The sequence below is a fragment of the Fragaria vesca genome, linkage group LG1 (genome assembly GCF_000184155.1).
Source record: "Fragaria vesca subsp. vesca linkage group LG1, FraVesHawaii_1.0, whole genome shotgun sequence".
In the NCBI taxonomy this organism is placed as follows: domain Eukaryota; kingdom Viridiplantae; phylum Streptophyta; class Magnoliopsida; order Rosales; family Rosaceae; genus Fragaria; species Fragaria vesca.
In genome coordinates this window covers 4,931,067-4,951,518 of record NC_020491.1, presented here as the reverse complement: position 1 = coordinate 4,951,518, position 20,452 = coordinate 4,931,067, and the positions used below count along the sequence as shown (strand labels likewise).

At 38.6% G+C, this 20,452-nt stretch overlaps 4 protein-coding genes across 4 annotated transcripts; 2 read left to right on the top strand and 2 right to left on the bottom strand.

Annotated features, from left to right (window-relative positions):
* Positions 1 to 411: 411 nt before the first annotated feature.
* On the bottom strand, positions 412 to 4,324 carry LOC101294876 (probable protein phosphatase 2C 6-like). Its single transcript, XM_004287422.1, has 4 exons — positions 3,910 to 4,324; positions 2,283 to 2,570; positions 1,740 to 1,845; positions 412 to 1,207 (listed from the first exon to the last, which is right to left on the bottom strand). The coding sequence occupies exons 1-4, from the start codon at positions 4,312 to 4,314 to the stop codon at positions 891 to 893; spliced, it is 1,116 nt and encodes a 371-aa protein (XP_004287470.1). The 5' UTR covers positions 4,315 to 4,324; the 3' UTR covers positions 412 to 890.
* Positions 4,325 to 6,347: 2,023 nt separating this feature from the next.
* On the top strand, positions 6,348 to 6,713 carry LOC101303273 (E3 ubiquitin-protein ligase RNF181-like). The gene has a single exon (XM_004288841.1). It carries the CDS (start codon positions 6,348 to 6,350, stop codon positions 6,711 to 6,713), a length of 366 nt encoding a protein of 121 aa, XP_004288889.1.
* Positions 6,714 to 12,510: 5,797 nt separating this feature from the next.
* Positions 12,511 to 15,439, top strand: LOC101294586 (probable iron/ascorbate oxidoreductase DDB_G0283291-like). Its single transcript, XM_004287421.1, has 11 exons — positions 12,511 to 12,715; positions 12,812 to 13,007; positions 13,093 to 13,191; positions 13,316 to 13,367; positions 13,659 to 13,780; positions 13,872 to 13,972; positions 14,079 to 14,137; positions 14,322 to 14,378; positions 14,521 to 14,566; positions 14,786 to 14,865; positions 14,956 to 15,439. Exons 1-11 carry the CDS (start codon positions 12,608 to 12,610, stop codon positions 15,044 to 15,046), a joined length of 1,011 nt encoding a protein of 336 aa, XP_004287469.1. The 5' UTR covers positions 12,511 to 12,607; the 3' UTR covers positions 15,047 to 15,439.
* Positions 15,440 to 15,755: 316 nt separating this feature from the next.
* LOC101294292 (NADP-dependent malic enzyme-like) lies at positions 15,756 to 20,260 on the bottom strand. The gene is made up of 19 exons (XM_004287420.1): positions 19,942 to 20,260; positions 19,464 to 19,584; positions 19,207 to 19,281; positions 18,943 to 19,094; positions 18,750 to 18,855; positions 18,574 to 18,639; positions 18,353 to 18,448; positions 18,190 to 18,261; positions 17,812 to 17,895; positions 17,630 to 17,728; positions 17,451 to 17,498; positions 17,309 to 17,362; positions 17,116 to 17,214; positions 16,930 to 17,019; positions 16,750 to 16,827; positions 16,568 to 16,642; positions 16,390 to 16,480; positions 16,139 to 16,267; positions 15,756 to 16,057 (listed from the first exon to the last, which is right to left on the bottom strand). The coding sequence occupies exons 1-19, from the start codon at positions 20,091 to 20,093 to the stop codon at positions 15,969 to 15,971; spliced, it is 1,776 nt and encodes a 591-aa protein (XP_004287468.1). The 5' UTR covers positions 20,094 to 20,260; the 3' UTR covers positions 15,756 to 15,968.
* Between the last annotated feature and the right edge of the window lie 192 nt (positions 20,261 to 20,452).

The following is a 20,452-nucleotide window of genomic DNA, read 5'->3' as shown; positions in this document are numbered from 1 at the left end:
TTTAGCAAAATATGGATGAATTTGACGGATTCAATTCCATTCGTAGATCTAAAATCTACACATGAACAATGCCCTTAATGTTTGGTACAATATTGTAGTTGCTAATAATGGTAAACAGACAGCTATATGCCTGCATTGGTGTCCTATATTCATCAAAGGCACTTGTACAGAAGAAATAATATCAATGTTCTTGGTCAGTGAGTGAACTTAGAACACTAAACATGTAGTTTTGCGCCTTGAAGTAAAGAAAGAAATGTACATAAGAACGACGAAACTAGTATAACTTGAAGCACGTATAGAATTCCATTAGTCCCTTCAGCCCTTTGAATATTGATGTAAAGCAATGTAATATGTCTCGAAAAACAAATTATTACTAGGATACAAATTCATTGTAGGACTGACCTTAGGAAGGCACACACTGACACACGCTACTGAAGCTACCACGGTTGAAAGCACTGACTTCAGAAATACTCCACCAGATATATGCATTCCATGTCGCATTTTGGATCATAGTGTTAGAAAAAGAAAGAGAGGCAGATAGCTAACTAGTAAATATCTCTTGCCATCATCTTTCTTCTCTTTACTTCATACTGAAGCAAATATTATCAAATAATTCAATGTTCACTTTGTGATCTGTTACTCTTTTCTCGACCAAGCCAACTAAAAATGAGGATTGATCTAGTGTTTCAAAGTAACAAGCTGGTTTCCAGTTGTTACAGTTGGAAGAGATTGATCGAGTCAGCTCTGTAGTCTGTACAGGTCAGATAAAGGTAGCTGAAGGCTGAAGGCGGGCTAATGATTCTGATCAAGTCATTTGGCAGTAAATCTTCCTGCCTCACCTCTGAGTTTCTGAAGGTGTGAGAATAGAAATGGATCACTCCACTCCCCCTTCATTGCCTTGGCTGACGTTTCCTTTTCATTTTGAGATCAACAACTATGATGGAGATGTTGTCGGAACTATTTCTTCCGTATGCAATTTCAGTAAGATGATCAGCAACAGCTTGTGCTGCAGAAATTTCCTCAGTATTTGTAAACATGGACCTTCGCCGCCTTCTTAAAATATGTCTAGCCACCTCCCCAACCTCTTCATTAGTCATTACATCCCACAGTCCATCACTTGCCAAGATCAAACACTCATCCTCATCAGTCCTCGCTGTGAATGTAATCTCAGGAACTGGAATTATCCAAGGCCTTAGATACCGATCACCTGAAACATAGCTTCCATTAATTATCTCCGTTTAAGCTCAAATGTGACAGAAAAACTAATCCAAAAGAATATTAGAACATTAGTGACCTCTGTGATTTTAGCATATCAACTATAATCAGCAAGAGAATTAAACAACAGGTACTTCCACACTGACACAGTACTTGAAAGAGAAATTAATTTACCAACTCTGACACCCTGCTTATAATTTGTACATGCAGTTATTAGATCCTGCATTAGAGTTGACCTGAAAGTTTCACTTTCCTAATGTTCTGGGAATGTTTTGGGATCACACATATACGGCATTCTCTAGAATTTCAAATAATTTTGGCTCTAAAATATTTGATTACATTCAATCATTTATCTTAACCCCAACCACTGTGAATGATTAACAAAACTGTTTTGCATGTTATCACAATGTGAGCATTTTGTATAAACTATAATGTAAGAGCACAGTGAAGCAGTTGCCTTGCTCGGTAATAATGGGCATAACAGCATTACAATGAGAATCATGTAGAGAAATAGAGATGAAAACCTATAGCTCTTGACATGGCAAGAACTCCGAACACCCTTGCCCCATTCCAGTTAATGACTCTCCCTCCCTCTCCTTCAATTCTAATGAGTTCGTCTTCTCTGTCGGGCTGTAAAGTGAGCAACAAGGAACAGCACGAAAAGATGGTGTCAGTGACAGTGATATTAAGAAGTGTTTAACTTTTGAACTGTTTGTTATGCATGTTTTGGCCAATTGATTTTTCTCAACCCTAATAAGAAGGATCCATATCATCCTAAACATTTCCATAACCATTCTAAACACAAGTTCTGATTTTTCTCGACCCTAATAAGAAGGATCCATATCATCCTAAACATTTCCATAACCATTCCAGACACATGCAAATTCTGATTTGGTTTCTACTGAAAAACAAGGATATAATTCTATTGATTTAATTGTTGCAAATAGAAGCAACATTTTATAATATCAATGTATTTTGAACAATGAACTGAAGAACATGATAAGAATGACAGATTTCTGTTCACACCTATGAAAAACTTCAAAGAGTATAAAAATTTCTACTCTAACCTTCTGATCAACAGTTAACGGGATTGTTTCTGTCCCTCGGCAAAGAATCGCCCTAGAGTCACCACAGTTGGATGTGATAATCTGGCAACCAGATAGGACAACTACAACTGCAGTTGATCCAACCATCTCAGGCGCATCTGCCTCTGTCAGGACCTCACTATCAGCCCTCTCGAACCCAACTAGGAAAGTAGTCTCCCACCTCCTTTGCCATTCACAGCCATCAACCATCTCCTTATCCCACTCTTGTGCTATGACTTCATGCATTCGCTCAGCACAAAATTTAGCCACCTATGTATAATGTATAACAGGTACAATTTAGAGTGAAATTAATACTTTTTGACACACAAGTCATGAACTGCCCATTTACTTCAGTGTATGACAGAAGATGAAGGTGGTAGCTACTGAAATATACAGCAAGTATGCAACCAGCAGTCAAATGACATTCTGACCAAAATAAAAAAACTGAAGAGTTACCATCAAATACTTCCAGTCAAAAGTCTTGGACAAAGAAAACAAACTTCCAACCACATTACAAAGTCATTCCTCCTATCAAAAACTACCAAAAAGATTATTATTTACTAATTACTTGGTAACATTGACAGCAAACAAACCTCTGAAATTATATCCAAAATATATATATATATATATATATATATATATAATTGAAGCAGGTGAGACATTAGAGAAGCCACACAATCATGATCAGGCACAAGAAAATCAGATAGGGACCCGAAAACCCACCGTCCCTTCATTTATAAATATGCAAAAAACCACAAGAGCACAAACAAGTAAGGTCCCACTTTGATATTTATTTCCAACAATTATGGAACCTCCTTGATCCTCATTCGTCCTCAGCAGACAACAAGACACTAGCGCCCCCACCAGCAACCAATATCAATAATACTATTGGTTTCTTCTCTAAAATAACCAAATTATTTACTAAAGTAAAGTCAAAAACCAAATGATATATAATTATTTGTACGAGTAACCACCCATTATTCAATAAAAGTCTTGCTTTCCGACCACCGTTTTGTCTAGTGACACAAGTGATATTACTCTACGTTAGAGTATTAAAACGCAAAAGCCAGAGTGAATTCTCGGTAATACATTAGTGAACTACGCTAATACCGTCAAACTCCACTCCACGTATACGGAATTTTAATACTCCGAAACACTATAAAACACTGTAAAAAAACACTGTAAAAAGTAACTCGACCCATTCCAAGCCCTTAATCAAATTCATAATTCACAAATGATGCGCCTGTGACGACCGCACAACGCGCACTGGTGACGCCATCATTTCCGCATGCAACCACATATTAAGTTTCGGTAGGCTCGCCCCCAGCTCATCCCAAACCAAAAGCTGCCGGAACTTTTAACGACACGTGTCCACGCTGAAACGACACCCGCCATAAAAAAGCATATAAATGAAAAGCCACTCTTGGCAGTACACGTGTCGTCCTCTCTTGGTAACAATCATACCTCGCCCGCTTAAATATTCAGAATTTCACACTTAACAGTGTCACTCACATTTTTATTATTTTCCCGAAAATATCATAATCTTTAAAAATAATAAAACTAAATAATTAATCACAAAAGAAAAAGGAAACTAGAAAGGCATTAGTACCTGACTGCCGCCGTGGCCGTCGTAGACACCGAAGAAATGGACGGGGGAGATCTCGGAGGAGGTTCTCGAACCGGGAGCGGTACATCCCCCCACGTGATCGCACGTGCAAGCCATAAACCCGGGAATAACGGCCACGGCGTCCTCCATCTCCTTCCGCCTCCCAATCACCGCAGTGGACCCCCACGTCACTCCCTTATTGTTCCTCCCCACGCACTTCGGCCTAGCCTCCGGCACCGCCAGAAGCGCCGGAATCTCGCCGGAGCTTCCGGCGGTGGTTCTCGAGAACTCGCCGGAGCTGCTGGTGGTGCTTCTGGAGTCGTCGGAGGTGAGGATGGAGGAGAGGCCGGAGGAGCTGGTGGAGGCGAGGTCGAGTGAGTCGACCCGGCCGAGTTGGGGTTCGTCCATGCGGAAGGAGAGAGAGAAAAAGAGAGAAGAAGAGGAGAGAAAGGAGGCGAGAGAATGGGAGATAAAATAGGAAGGAGGAGGAGAGAGAGGGAGAAGAAGCTTGTAGGGCAACACGTGTGAGAGTGTGTTCGTTGTAGTCGGACTCATTTGCTTTTCGCTGCACCCGCTACGTGTCTTTTTCTCCTCTGCTGGCGTGTGTAGCGCACGCTTTCCCTGCACCCGCATTTTGTTACGCATCGGCTGTGAAAACGTGTACGTGGCAGATGAGGAGTTGGGGAGTTTACGATACTTTGGTGAAGCGCGACGGAGGGGATTAAGAACGCGCTATCGGGGAGGAATCTAATGTACGCATTACGGTGGGCCCGAGCGATGGAACTCCATGAAGCTAGGTGGCAAGCTGGCATTAGGTAGAATTTCACCCTTGTACGAAAAATATGTTAGCTAGTAGGGTGACACATCTACTGTTAAAGTAGTCGTGTCGTAACATTTCGTCGATTCGTGTTTCTTACTTACATCTTGACATTTTGTGTTGATGAGTACACAACTACACACATACTTGTTAGTAACTCACGCTAATGTCACGCTAGTAACTCACATTTTTCTCTAATTTTTAGTTTTGGTTTATATAATGACATTTTGTCTGATTAAAATGACTTGAATCGTGTAACAATTTATTAAGTTATCAGATATTAACCAATAATATAAGACAACGTAGTTCATAATAGTTTCACGTATGACATCAAGTGATGGATAAAATATGTAATATACTTACCAGCATTACTATATGAGTAGATTCTATGTTTTTTTTTTTTTTCGATTTTGTTTGATTATGTATGTTTTTAAATGAAGCTGTTTGGTAAAGCTGGCTTAGCGTTGATATGATTATTTGCATTCATTATGCCGTGCCACGTTTTAGGCTCTTTACGTGTTAAAAGTGGTTAAATCAATTATAAGGGGAGTGGTTGTCAATCTTCATTTGGTAGCCTCCTTTTCTAAAGCACTTAGCTTATAGTTTTTTTACCCAAAATGACGGTACATCATGAGGCACTTTCAATATCCATAAGTCACATTTGGCCTAGTAACATTGGTTAGGAGAAGTCAGAGATTATGATTTCATGAACACATTTCCATATAGACTATTTAACGCGTGAAAGTATCACTTTGATATACTTTAAATGCAATAAAGTTTCCCCTACATTTGTAACTGATATACATATGACATTTGAATACATGCAATTATAGCCACTAAAGACTAACTATATGCTGAATAAGAGGTTACAACGGTGTTCTTATTAGTTGACTTACTTGTCAAATAAATTTTATTCGATAATTCTTGAACTTTCTTGTTATATGTTTATGGGTTTCACCGATACAAGTCACACATTACGATTTTCTCAAAGTTTCTAGTCTTCTTACTTCTCATGTTGTGCAACTACAAAAACTCAGAAAAGAGTTGAAGTAGTGATACTTGCTCGGATAAAATTTTATGTCGAGTTTAGATTCAGGACATTTAAACTTACAATCTTTTTATTGTTTTTCTTTTACTAACTCGGGCCAGTTTAGTAGGTCCATATTGGTATTGGGCTGAAGCCAATTAATTAATTCAAGCAAACCAACTTTTAATGGACACAGTGAAGAGGCCCAAAATCGACCCAGCTGATCAAGATCAGAATAGTTAATGGGCCAGTTCATCGAGCCAGCCCAATGTGACTCGGTCTCTAATTTTATAGCATGTGAATTCTATCAAAAAGTTAAAAGTGTGAAAGCACTATGCATTTGACCTTTGACTACTTTTAAATTCCACCAATTTTCTTTTTTTAAACTTGTTGACATTCACGCGCGGCTGCCTTCTCCTTTAAACAGAACCTCCCCAATTTGATCTCATCTATACGTAAAGACCCTTTACAGCTCTCATTCTTGTGTGTATATAAACTGGCCTCTGCCTTAGATTTCTCTACTGTATCAAACATTAAACTTCCAAGCTCTCTCTCCCTCTCTTTCTATAGCTCTTAACAAACATACAACTCTCTCCCATGGCTAGTTTATCCAGAAACACATTTCTATCAGACGCGTACGGGATCGATCTGTGCTTTGATCTAGACGACGCGCTGACGCTGCCGGGGAATGAAGACGGATACCGGACTAGTTCAATAACGTCGCCGGAAAGTGATAGTGCTGGTGATGCTTCGGTGGCGGACTTGCCGACGGTTGCTGCAGCGGAAGGTGTCATTTGCTCGGTCTGTGTCGAAGGGTTTCGAGCAGAAGAAGAAGGAGGAGGTGGTCGAGGTAAGCAAGTCCCTTGTGGCCATGTCTATCACGAAACTTGCATAGCAAAGTGGCTTTCACACTCGAACTCTTGCCCTCTCTGCCGCTCCACCGTCTTCCATCCTCATCAGTAACTGTTAACCCTAATCCGATCGAGAATTGTTGCCCTAAAATATTGAGCTCTGTGTACGTAGATCGTAATCATATTGAGGATCTATATATTCTTAATTATATGAATCATACTCGCTTCTACTCAATCCTTGCTAGCTTCAGGCTAGCTTCTTTCATTCATACAACCATTTTTTCATTGATTAATAATGCAATAATTCTGTTTTATAATGTATATCGGGCAATGAGTACTATTGTACGACTACTGTTGCATTGGAATTTTCTAGGTCAGCTTTGTCTTTAGTTAATAATATCAAGTTTATGGATGTCACATCTGATTAGCAGCGAGTAAATTAATTAGTATTATCTGTTAGTATTAGGAGGCAAGCGGTGGCTCATGCCACTCGTAGCTATAAGGTAGTGGCTCACTTCTAATCCACAATTATTAAACATCGATCACATTCATGCTGTGCAAATGTGCAATTGTGCGTGCATGGTGCCGGTTCTAACCTAGCGAGATCTAAATTATAGAAAGTTAATAGATAAAATCAAAGTCAGATTTGTTCCCCAGGTTGGCCTCCATCCTTGATTTGCTAGCTGATCAAAATCTCCAGGTCCCCGGCCTACTGCATTATTCAAAGTTTCAAATACTATACTCATATATACATCATCTTAATTAGCCCACGTATATGGCCATATGGGTGATAACAACATTCACCGAAAATGTTCAACGAAGAAGGAAACATTCACCAAAAATTAGTTAAAGCTAGATAATTTTTAGAGTGTGATAGACAGCAACTGTTTAATAATTTTCATAAGTCAGAGTGTCGATTTGGATTCAAGGCTATGCAGAAGATGTGCACACTCTTCCTCCAAGTGCACATTTCAATTCACAAAACCTATATATCCTACAAAACATTACTTTTCTTGCAAGAAATATATTGCAGGTATATATATGCTAGAATAAGTAACCAATTTCGTTTTGAAATGTTTGTTTGTGCTAGCTAAATAGCTGCAATGTCATATGTCTACTTCGATTTCATATGCTTTAAACATGCATGCGGGGAAGAAGTAGCCAACGGTGTTGTAGAAACCCACAGATTTTCCCAAGGGACATATTTTAGGTCAACTTATTAAAATATGAAGTATATATTAACCTTTTATAATATGGCTGAAATCAAAGTAAATATGTCTTTGATTAGTATCAACTTGTGGGTTGCGTAAATATCTTTCATTATTATCTTCAGAATTCAAACTACGCTTCATCATGGATTAGATCATCAGTATTATCCTTTTAGGCAAAGTTGTAAGATAGAGTTAATGTGAATGACTAGACAATAAGTTTTGATTTTGACAACCAATTAGCTAGTTGGTCCATATGTTGAATGTCTATTTCATAACAAGCAGAACATGCATCTCCATCGAACACGACAATAGAAAGTTCATTTTCTTCAAATTTCTTGATTTCTACTAGCTTTTCCTTCAGAAAAAATATATCTACGTACCAACAATTTCAGTAAAAATATTAGGTCTGGGCCATCTTCCAAATCCTAATCGCACCTGGATTTCCTTTTCCTGATAGGATTAAAATGACCCCGTTTTAAAAGTAAGGACTAAGGAACCTTTCTCTTTCGTGCTCGGCCAAGAGCATGAAGTCAAGGAGAGGAACAATGTCGTCAACGTCGAGTCAAGAAACCACCCATCGAGTAGACATACCTCACGAAAGTTTAGCACTGCAGCACGACATGCAGCAGCTTTCTGATTTCCTACTTAACAACCCTGGAGCAGCACGATCGAGACGACGCCGAACTGCCATGAAGACCTTTGAGACTGAGCTGAGTAGTGCCATTGAGAAATTGCACACTATTCGTGAGACTATAAACGACCTTAGTGCAATGTGTTTGGTAGAGCAGATGCCAGAGGCTAAAAACCATCCAGTTGATGATGTTCGTACCGTTTGTATCGAAGGTTTTCAAGGTAGTAGTGGTAAGCAAACACAATGTAGCCATGTCTACCACCGGGATTGCATATCAAAGTGGATCGCCAGATCCGATTCTTGCCCTAACTGCAGATGTAAAATCATTAGAAAAAAGTAATTTGTTAGGTATTTATTCCTCAATTTATTCGAGTTTGCATATCTGTTTCATCCTTAGTTTCATTAATCCCATAAATGTTGCAAAAGTTTATGGAGAGTTTTATTAATCCAGTGAGAGTTTGCTCCGTAATCGTCATGAGGCTCTCCGCCGCGACCACGAGAGTCTGCTCCGTCAATGTGAGGCTGTGCTCCTCACATACGGTACGGTGCAGCGCAGCATCATCAACAATAACGACGGTAGTTTCACTAGCTAGTCAGGCCCCAACAAGAATCCACAAAACTGTACTCAATATCCACGAGACAATTACGAGTCAAATCATCACCAACATTGAAGCAAACATAAGCTACGAGCAGGATGAGCTTCGTGCCCGACAGAATCAATGGTGGCGCCGAGACAGTAACGTTGTTAACAACAGTAGAGATGGAAAGAGTTTGGCGGCCAAGATGCCGACGGCGATGCCGATAATGATGAATGTTCAATTTGTTTTGAAGTTTTACGAGAGCTAATTAGCAAGTCTTATGTGGCCATGTTTACCATCAAAATTGCATAGCAGAGTGGCTCTCCAGGTCCAAATCAACATGCCCTAATTGCCGATGTAAAATCATCTAGGAACAACTAAACAATGCGATCAGTAAATTTTGATTTATTTGGTGGTTGTTGTATGAGGGGCGGTTCTTTAATTATATTCAGTCTTTTAGCTTCAAAAAAATAAAATAAAATAAACAATGCGATCGAAGATTGCTTAAATTAGGAACTGAAAATAGATGCATGCAGATTGATCTCGATCATGTTGTGGCGAGACATGATGGATTTAGTTGGGTCCTCCTATCCCTGTACCCATACAATTCCAAATGGTATTAGGATTGTTAGATTACAGTACTACTTGGGAATCGTTTTTACAGTCGGATTATACATGCATATTTATACACTTCGAATCAAGGTATCAAGTATATAAGTCAATATATAGACACATTCACGCACACATAAGTAAATTCTCTCTCGAAAGAAGTAAAGAGAAGCTATAGCTTGAAACCATGTCGTTGAGTCACTTGAGTGAGATACTTGATAACATACTGAGTGAACTTGAAGCTATAGACCGTGAGTTGAGAACCTTGAGGTCAATAAGGCGTCAGATGGAGACTCTACAACGTAATATAGATCGAGCAGGAGCCGAAATCGAATCTTTGGATGATGTACTCCTTGCTCATGAAACTCCGGAGGACTGGTTGCACAACAGCAACAACAGCAACATTGTTGATGCAACTAGTGTGGTGGAGAAGATGACAAACGCTATGGTGAATGCTGATGCTGATGTTTGTTCGATTTGCTCGGAAGGTTTCCAAGGTTGTAGTAGTGGTACCACAACTCCTAAGCAACCCCCCTGCGGCCATGTCTACCACCAAGTTTGTTTAGCAACGTGGCTCTCCAGGTCCGAATCGTGCCCTCTCTGCCGCCGTATAATAAGAACAATTGATGTTTAGTTTCTATGTTTACATAATGAGTTAACCGTGGTAGCTCGATCAGGAACTTCAATAACATTCTGAAATATTTGTGACCATCTAGAGTCATTCCATTATCACTAGTGGTCTAGTGTCATATATATGCGTGTTAATTTCATATGTGTTATACCTTTTATATTCTAGATGTGGCTGATGTGAAATTAACACGCATATATAAAATTTACACATTGAGGGTTTTATATTATCACTGTTGTGTATTATCACTACCTGTTATATGAAATAATTATACGACTTGCGTGTTTACATGTGTGTATTAACGAAATGCGTTCTTCGTTAGTTTATTTTTAACTGCTGTGGTTATTTTACCAACTTGACTTCTCTTTTTGTAAATCGCAAATCGTATAATTATTTTAATTTGAGTTGTTTTATTCTTCATCATTGAATTTTCATCTAACATGTGATATCATGAAGAAAATATCTCGAGCTAGGTAGATTTTAGGTGGTTCACAAAAAGATGGTTCACCTAGCATTACTATATTCTTATCAAGGAGATAGCATTTACTTTATTTTGTGTGGCAATGTCTCTACTAATCCATGAATATCATGAAGAGGGGTGCGTTGTTCACACACCCTATTTTGTTATGAATGTATGATGAGAGACAATCATGAAGTAAATTCAAATGAATAATTTGTAAATAAAATAGAATTATAGTAATAGAAAAGTAAACGAGTCGTGTGAATCGTAAAATAAGATGTGTGAATTGCATCAACCTATCATGAACTACTTTGTGACTCACGAAAACCTAACTAACATATGAATTTAGTGCCAATTATTACGTGAGAGCAATACGTATGAAAGAAAAAATGAAAATGTAAGAGCTAGACAATCTAAAAGGAGATTCTAAGTTTTGAAAATAAGTGTTTGCTCTTGTTTAGATTATTAACATACAAATCAAAAAGTACTATTTTTCTTATCAATTTCCACCAGGATTTTCATTACCATTTCCTTGTTCTGGTAGGACTAGAGATATACATTTTTTGCCCTACTCGGAGAAGGATTTCCTCTTTAGAGTTTTTTTTACATATGTCTATATATATAGTTAGATACACATATCTTCTCTTGAAGTAAATTAAGGACAAGCTAAAAACAATGTCGTCGAGTGACCAAGTTGATTTAGTTGAATACTTTAATCATTTAAGAAGTAGGATAGATGAATTGATAGCTCAACACCGATCCCTATTACAACCCTTTAACGATGGGGTACTCCTTGCCCATCAAACACTGGAGGGCCGGTGGCGCAATGCAACTGGTGTGGTAGAGAAGATGCCAACGGCTACGGCGATCACAGATGATGATGTTTGTTCAATTTGTCTTGAAGGTTTACAAGGTGGTACTACAACAAGTACTCCTAAGCAACCCCCCTGTGGTCATGTCTACCACCAAAACTGTCTAGCAAAGTGGCTGTCCAGGTCCGATTCTTGCCCTCTCTGCCGCTGCAGTGCGACGCAATCATCTAGCAACACAGTTGATGACTAATTACCTTCACCCTTTCAACATACAATTGCCACTTCTCTGATTTGATAAGTTCTGACTGTTTCTGTTTCTGTTTCATTCCTGTATGTAAGGAGTTCACCTGGGCTTGATCTCCTGAAATGACAATATATATATGCTCCATGTTATTTGAGACCGTTCATCGTATTCATGACTTATGTAAATTTTAGCTCTTTATAATTCCTGTCTTTTTATAATTAACCACAACATGTGTTGAGTTCTAGTTCGTAAAAATTTAGGTGTGGAACCATCGTATTCATGTTCTACTCCTGCCAACGTACGTTGATTGGAACTTAGTCAGTCACAATCTGTTCTTGGTGTTTAGAGAAAGGAAATGTTTTGACATAATCTCTTGACATAAACTAAGCTTGAAAAGGCTGAAATTAAGCGGATGATTTTCAATAAGAAAAATACCAACCTGTGAGAATAAGGATCATCATGAGAAAATCGCAGATGGTTTCTCTGACCAACGAAGAACAAATTTTAGATAATAAAATAAGATGTGTGAATAACATCATCCGGAGAAAACCTGACATATGAAGCTAGTGCCGTAAATAAAATGGGATTCCTTTAGAGAATCTAAAGTGGGCCAAGAGACCCATAACAATGAATGAGAGATAACCGGGCCAAGTGACCCATCTGAATAACCATCCACCAGATGAACCTAGGAAGATGGTGGCATATTTGCTCCTCCTTTCTGAGTATCCCCTAAAAAAAAAGTGAAAGCTATATATACTCCCCTCCACCATCAAAATCTTCACAGAAAAAAAACAACCACCAACTCTTCCCGGTAGCTCAATTCATCTCCAAAAATGGAAAACGGAATCAACAACGGTGCTGGAGCCATAACAGTCTCGGCTCTCAATTATATTGATCTCTCAAGCACGGACACTCACCAATCCGTCTCTCTTCTCAAACAGGTTTCATCATGAAGTTTCCAAACTTGTTCATGTTTCATTGTGTTTGTGTTGTAACGAGAGTTGGTTACACGAGTTAATCTAATCATGGGTTTCTAGGCCTGTTTGGATTGCGGTTTCTTCTACGTGGTAAATCATGGGATAAGTGAGAAATTCATGGACGAGGTGTTTTCACAGAGCAGGAGGATGTTCAGTTTACCGTTGAGTGAAAAGATGAAGCTTTTGAGGAACAAGAAGCACAGGGGTTATACTCCTGTTCTTGATGAGCATCTGGACCATGAAAACCAAGTTCATGGTTGGTTTTTACTCTAACTAGTTTGTGTTTTTTTTAGGGTCTTTGTTCTTGTTTTGATAAAAGAAAAATGGTTCTTGATTAGTAGGAGATTACAAGGAGGGGTATTACATAGGAGTTGAGGTAGCTGAAGATGACCCAAAAGCGGAAAAGCCATTTTATGGTCCTAATGTTTGGCCTGCACCAGGTAATCACCTAGTAGAGTTGGAAATGCAGGCAATGTGCCGATTCGTTTATTTCGACTCGGTTTGTGGTTTGGGTCTTTGAGCATGTAGAAGTATGTTATTGATCTCCTTTTGTTGTCCTGGTAGATATCTTACCTGGGTGGAGGGAGACCATGGAAGAATTTCATAGAGAAGCCTTGTAAGTTGTACATTCTTTACTAGACATATGCTTGATAGGGTGGATAAGATTTGTATATAAATGTAGACAAGCTTGTGATACAATGTTTCTCCGGTTTAAGAAGTTTTGAGGCGTTACTTTTATGAGAAGTCTGATTCAGTTATATGTCTGCAAGCCGACTTTACAACTTTGTTTGAGACTTGCTAAGCTCATTGGTTTAAGTATTTCATTTAGATTGCTGCTTTCTAGAATGATTGATATATGCCGGGTTCAAAAGTAGAGTTATGAGCTGTTTTGTGTACATTGTCTCAGAGAGGTGGCTAAAGCAGTTTCTAGGCTCATAGCCCTTGCTCTTGATCTAGATGTTCATTTCTTTGATAAGCAAGAAATGCTTGGTGAGGCTATTGCGACGTTGCGATTACTACACTATGAAGGTCTAATCTCGGTTAAAACCTTTTGAACCTTATGAAGCATCTTCCAATTAAGTTATCTGAGAAACTGTTGTTCTTTTCTTCTTATATATAGGAAAAATATCTGATCCATCAAATGGAATTTTCGGAGCGGGAGCTCATTCTGACTTCGGTCTCGTTACCCTCTTGGCAACCGATGATGTCTTAGGCCTCCAAGTAAGAAGGCTGTTCTGAGATTTAGCTATACTTCTGTTAAAGACCGGCATAACTGATAACTTTGTATCGTTGAATTTGTTATTTCAATATCTATATTTCATTGCAGATATGCAGGGATAAGGATGCCAAACCTCAGTTATGGGAATACGTACCGCCGGTTAAAGGGTTAGTTATTTAACCAGACTGAAGATTTATAAAACCACTTTTGAAATTTCTTAATTGAGCTTCTGGTGGTGATATATTGTAAATCTTCTGTGTATAATAGAGCGAAAGTGATGGATAATGCAAAAACACCACTTGGATTCATAGGGGTAACATTGTTTTTCTTTCTCTCTCTTTTTATTTGCAGAGCATTTATAGTGAATCTTGGCGACATGCTAGAACGCTGGAGCAACTGCATATTCAAGTACGTCCAAAGTGTATTTTTCTGCTCATTGAAAACGAATGCTTACAATTTCAGCCGCTGTGCAATCCGTTTGGCTCATATTGCATCATCCTTTTGGAATTCATGTGTTCAACTGTTCTGTGACACTTGTTCCTGTTTTCAGGTCCACATTGCATAGAGTTGTTGGGAACGGTCAAGAGAGATATTCCGTATGTCTTCTTCTTTTGTCTCCATTTCTTACACTTTGACTGTATTAACTTTCAGAATCATTTTCCTGAGGTTGCCGGCAATGTCTATGTTTTATCTGTTTCTGAATTCTGCATTGGCTCTATTACTTGACTTTATGTTTTGAAATGTGTTTCATAGTATTGACTATTTTCAACTTGAATGGAATTTATATATCTGATCTGTCTTCTTTTATTTGGCAGATTGCATACTTCGTAGAACCTAGTCATGATTGTCTTGTGGAGTGCCTGCCTACGTGCAAATCAGAAAATAATCCTCCCAAGTGAGTTTGTAAATTCTTGCATGGTTACAATTACTTCAGCAACTGAAAACAGTTGCCTAAACTGTGATCTGCGTTTTTCTACTTTGCCAGGTTTCCTCCAATCTTATGTCGCACTTACCTGAGCCAGCGCTATAGTGATACTCATACCGATCTGACTAAATACGAAGAAATTAAGAAATAAGTATGCCACTCGTCTGCAATTCAAGATGAATCTCTTTTCTTAGATAGCTAGCATAGTACTTGACAATGTGCTAATCAGGGTTCGAGATGCCTTTCCGACCCTCTGTAAATTCATAAAGTGTTCTGCTTTCATATCCTTCCATTCAAAGATTGCAAGATGTTTTGCAACTTCAGGAAACAATAAAGGGGATGAGCTGTTGCAGTCTTTTCATGTATACTATATGAAAAGGAGATTCCTATGAGTACAATAGTGACCCTTTCAGCTCTTTCGGTGAATAAATTAACGATGATGTTAGTGGCATTACTGGCATCTCCTCTTTTATCACTTTCTCTTTACAATAATTCTTCTCGGATATGGAAGATGTTAATGATTGATGAAGAATGAGAGATGAGATTAAGAGAAGACCAGGACTACACACACCTACCACCTTTGCTTCATGAGAGTGGTTCAAGAACCTTTTTATGAATCTCAGATTAAGGAACAAGTTAAACGGAGTCACTCTTGTTGGAGATTTGTAGCACAAAGATCCTCTGTAAATTCATATGCTGTTCTGGCCGGATTGGTATCTCACCATTTCTACAGCAGTGTGCTTCAGGAAACAGTTTTATTAAAATTGAAATCAGTTGTTGCACAGTGCAGACTCTAATCTGAATTGGTTTATGATGGCGTATGATGAGCAAACATCTGGGTTGAAATAGAATCGAAGACGTGACAAACAAACCCAAATTACAAAATTCATCAAATAAAACCGGTCCATCAGATCCATCAACCCAAGCTTTATTTCATATAGGAAGAAATTGATTACAAGCAGTCTTTCACTAATTTTACACGCACCATCTTCACCAAGTGATATAGCACAGCATCACTAGGAAGAGACATTTTAAGCAAAGCTCGATAATAAGCTTTTGGGATGGCAGACTGTTTACCGGTAGCTTCTGTAGAGAGGACTATACATGCAACTCTCAGCATGCTTGACAAGATTTTCTGGACGAGGGAGTCGTGTAGCAACACCTACAAAAGCAAATATAAGATGGAAATGAAGAATGACACTAGTTTTTCTGTCAATATCTACAGAAGATAAGTAAAACTCACCAAGTTCATATGCCTTGGCAGCTACATTAGCAGCTATTGCGGCAGAAATCTTTCTGATTTTAGAGAATGGTGGATAGATAAGTCCATTATCGATATTCTCCTTTGTAACTTGACCCGCCAAGGCCTCGGCTGTTGATAGGAGATGCACCAAAAAGTTGGGATTAACGAAAAATATGGAAGTCAGCATCTTATTCTAAAGCTTTCATGAAAGATTTCATCATTTCATCATTCAATGTATGCTGTCTACTTACAGGCTGCTAGAAGCATATCATCATGCACACGGATTGCTCCAGAGATGACCAAACCAAGGCCAAGTCCGGGGAAAATGTAAGCATTGTTGGACTGAATCAACAAGTAAAGTAGAAAACAGAAATCAATCCATGTTTACAAACTCAGTCATTATAATACAAGATGACGTGTGTAATTTACCTGGCCAGGAACATAAACTTTGCCATTATATTCAACAGGATCAAAAGGACTTCCACTAGCAAAAATTGCACGACCCTAAAAAATGAAAGTAGGACAATAAACATGAAAAAAAGAAGAAGTTAGTTTTGTTCACTAATTGGAACTCCTTGTTCAGTAAATCCTGGACCAAGTGAATGTTATACCTTAGTCCAAGTATAAGCTTCTTCAGCTGTACATTCTGACTGTGATGTTGGATTAGAAAGAGCCAAAATGAGAGGTTTCTGCATCATTTGTATCTAAATGTCAATAAAACAGGCACACACAAAATTGTGCAGAATTGTAGATAGGCTGGAATTGGGGCAAAGAAGGAAGGATAGGAGCACCTCATTGAAGGAAGCTAGTGCCTCGATCACTTCTTTCGTGAATGTTCTTCCAACACCAGACGATCCAATAAGAACTGTTGGTTTGATTGCCTGATGGGTATGGCCAACAAACAGAAAACAAGAATTATAACAATAGTCTTCAAATCAAAAAAGAAGAAGAAACATATACAATATCAAGGTTCCTACCTTGACAGCATCAATGAGATCCTTAACAGGTTCATGTTCATGAGCCCAAGGCTTCTTAAAATGTTGAAGAGATTCTTTACGTGAGCTAACAATTAGTCCCTGAAAGATTATTCATGAGCACTGTGTAGTGTGATGGGAACAAATTTAGAAAGAGAGAGTGGAAATCAGAATCTTGATTGAACAGTTACCACACCTTTGAATCAACAAGCCAGATCTTTTTGCGCGTCTCTTCCACTGGAATCTTTGTCTACAAGAAACAAACAATACTGAATAAATGAAGATCATTGATCAATTATGAGAAGTCTTTACATCTCAGTTTGTATAAAGCTTTTTACCTTTTTTGAGATCTCAAGAGCTATTAGCTCTGCTATACCTGTCCCAGCCTATAATCATGAAGCAAAAAGAGTAGGATGAGAACTATATTCCACAGTTGCAGTTGCCTAGTTCTAACTAGTTAACATGAAAAGCCATCATATGCGATAGTGAAGAGAGAAATTGATGAAAAGAGTCTTACTTCCCCAGCACCAAGGAACAAAAATTTGTGCTCAGACAGCGTACCACTGATCAACTTTAGTGCCGCCACAACTCCAGCAAGAACTACAGCAGCCGTACCCTGAAACAGAAACAATAGTTCATGAGTGAAATTCTTAATTGTACAAGCTGTAAATAGCTCCATTCTAATTATACTTGTTTTACCTGTATGTCATCATTGAAGACGAGATGAGTAGTTCCATATTTTGCCAGCAGCTCAAAGGCATTGTGGTTAGCAAAATCTTCAAACTGCACATATCAGTTCAAGGCATAGGCAACATCAGAACTAAATGTACAAATCCATACTCCAGAAATCATGTCACTATGTGATGTAACATAAAACTATTGAGATAAATGGTGGCCTAAAGGGCTGCTATAAGTTCAATTCCTCTTTTCTTGAGAATTGTAGTGTAAATGCAGCCGGTACATATAAATAATATCTGCTGTATTTACAATATAATGCTCAACAAAAGAGGAACTGAACTTACAGCAGCCCTTTAGACCACCATTTATCTAAATACACACACACACACGAGTATATACCTGTACAAGAACTTTTTCACCATAGTTCTGCTTCACAGCGCCCATGAACTCATGTAAAAGCTCAGCATACTCCTGCAATTGATGTTAAACTCTCACATCATGATTAGGATAAACAATATGATGCGTAGATTATGCACCTAACGTGATCAATAAGCTACAAAACCTTTCCAGTTGCTCTCTTTTGCCTGAGCCCAATGTAGAATTCATCCTTCAGCAATTGTTCATTATTTGTCCCCACATCAATGGTAATAGGCAAACACTGCAGAAGAAAGTGCAAGGAAATTTTGGTCACAACTTACAGATAACAGCAGACTCATGTTTTTGACACAAGTCTATTGTGTAAAAAAAGGACATATGCTAATTAGAACATAGGAAAAGGCTTACTGTTGAGGGACGAACTCCTCCAAGAGCTGTATACAAAGCCAATTTCCCCACAGGAATTCCCATCCCCTGAAACAAGTCCACCAATGCCATGTGAGGGCAAGAAACTTTCCATCTCACAGTCATTTGACCAAAAAAATATGCTTATACTTTAATGGAAATGATTCCGAACACCTTACCTGACAACCAAGGTCACCAAGTCCCAAAATACGCTCACCATCAGTTACAACAATAACTTGAATAGTCCTTTCAGGCCAGTTCTTCAATACCTCGAGAATTCTACCTCTGCAAGTTGAAAGATTTTCATGTGATCAGAACTTTATTTTGTGAAAATTGAAAAATCACAGGTATAAAGTACACATATACTCATACTTCTCTTTCAGACTTATGTAAAGACCCTGAGGGCGTCTGAAGATGCTTCCATATTTCTGGCAAGCCTCACCAACAGTTGGAGTATATACAATCGGGAGCAATTCCTCGACATTGTCAATGAGAAGTTTGTAGAACAGCCTCTCATTCCTCTCCTGTTAACCAAAACAAAGAGAATGATCATCTGCACCCTTGTTTAAGCGTAGAGCAAAGTTGGCACTTTGAACACATTAGAAAGTCCGAAGATACTTGTAAAAGAATCACTACCTGGAGTTCGGTCAGTGCCATATACTTTTGCAGCGGCACTTGGTATTGTCTGAGATTGTGCATCAGCTTCTTTTCCTGGTTAATTTGGGAAAAGAAAGAGAACCAACAAGATGTCAACATTCACCTAAACTTCAAACAATGTTATCAATGCAAAACCCCAAAAAAATTTAAAATCAGGAAATGAGATATCAATGTAATACAAGCTAACATGCCGTGCTTAACTACCCAGAAAGCTTAATCAGGAATAGTAATAGAACCTGAAGTTCTTGACTGGAAGTTGCCGGAGGAAGAAGACCACGCAAGTAATGAGCATCCCTCTCTTTCTCAGTAAATGCAAGCCCTTTGTTGTATTGAGGATCTCTCAGCAAAGAATACCCACTTCAAAATCCCAGAAACAAAACAAGGACTCAATCACTGATATCACAGAAAGTACTTTTCTGTACAATTCTACATGATCCACAACAAAGTTGCATATTTCCAAAAATAGAAAGAAGGTACAAAACATCAAAATTCAGATACCAAAAGGGAAGAATCAGAATCCCCTACTAGAACTACTTGCATCATAGTACTAACTACTTGAGGTTAGTCATTCCATGTGGGTTTGATCCCAGAACATGTTTTACTGAATCTCCATGAATGATCAATCAGAGCAACAATCAGATGGTTTTAGATTAAAACCAAATATAAAATGAAAACAAACCATGATCGACTGATCAAGAACTAGTGATCTCTCACCTGGCGACAGAGTAAGTCCAGGGGGTGACAAGTTGGTCCTCAGTGGCAGCATCCTCACCGTAGATGTCCTCAACGCCGCCACCGACGGCGGATTTGGAGTCCAGGTCAAGTGCAGAAACACCATCCCTCATCTCCTTAAGTGTGCTATCCATTCTCACTAGAGTCAAGTTGCTCTTTCTATGGTTTGAGTTCAAAGCTATCAGTTACAGACTTACAGATGAAGCAGAGCAGCTCTGTTTTGCTCTGTTTTATAATCGAAAAACTCGATGACACCTGTTAGGGTTATAACATGCACAGCCACCTCAAACACAAAGACTTCTGTTTTGTATTGTCATATTAGTATTTAAAGTCAAATGGGAAGGTGGCAAGTACAGGTGAAGATAGAAAGGGGAAGTCATTTTCCTTCTTGTTCTTCTTTCTTCAATAATCCAGGAGAGAAGAGTAAGGAGAAGAAAATTTGATTTTTTAAAGGTATGTTTAAAGAAACTTTCTTTTTGTATTATGTATCTAG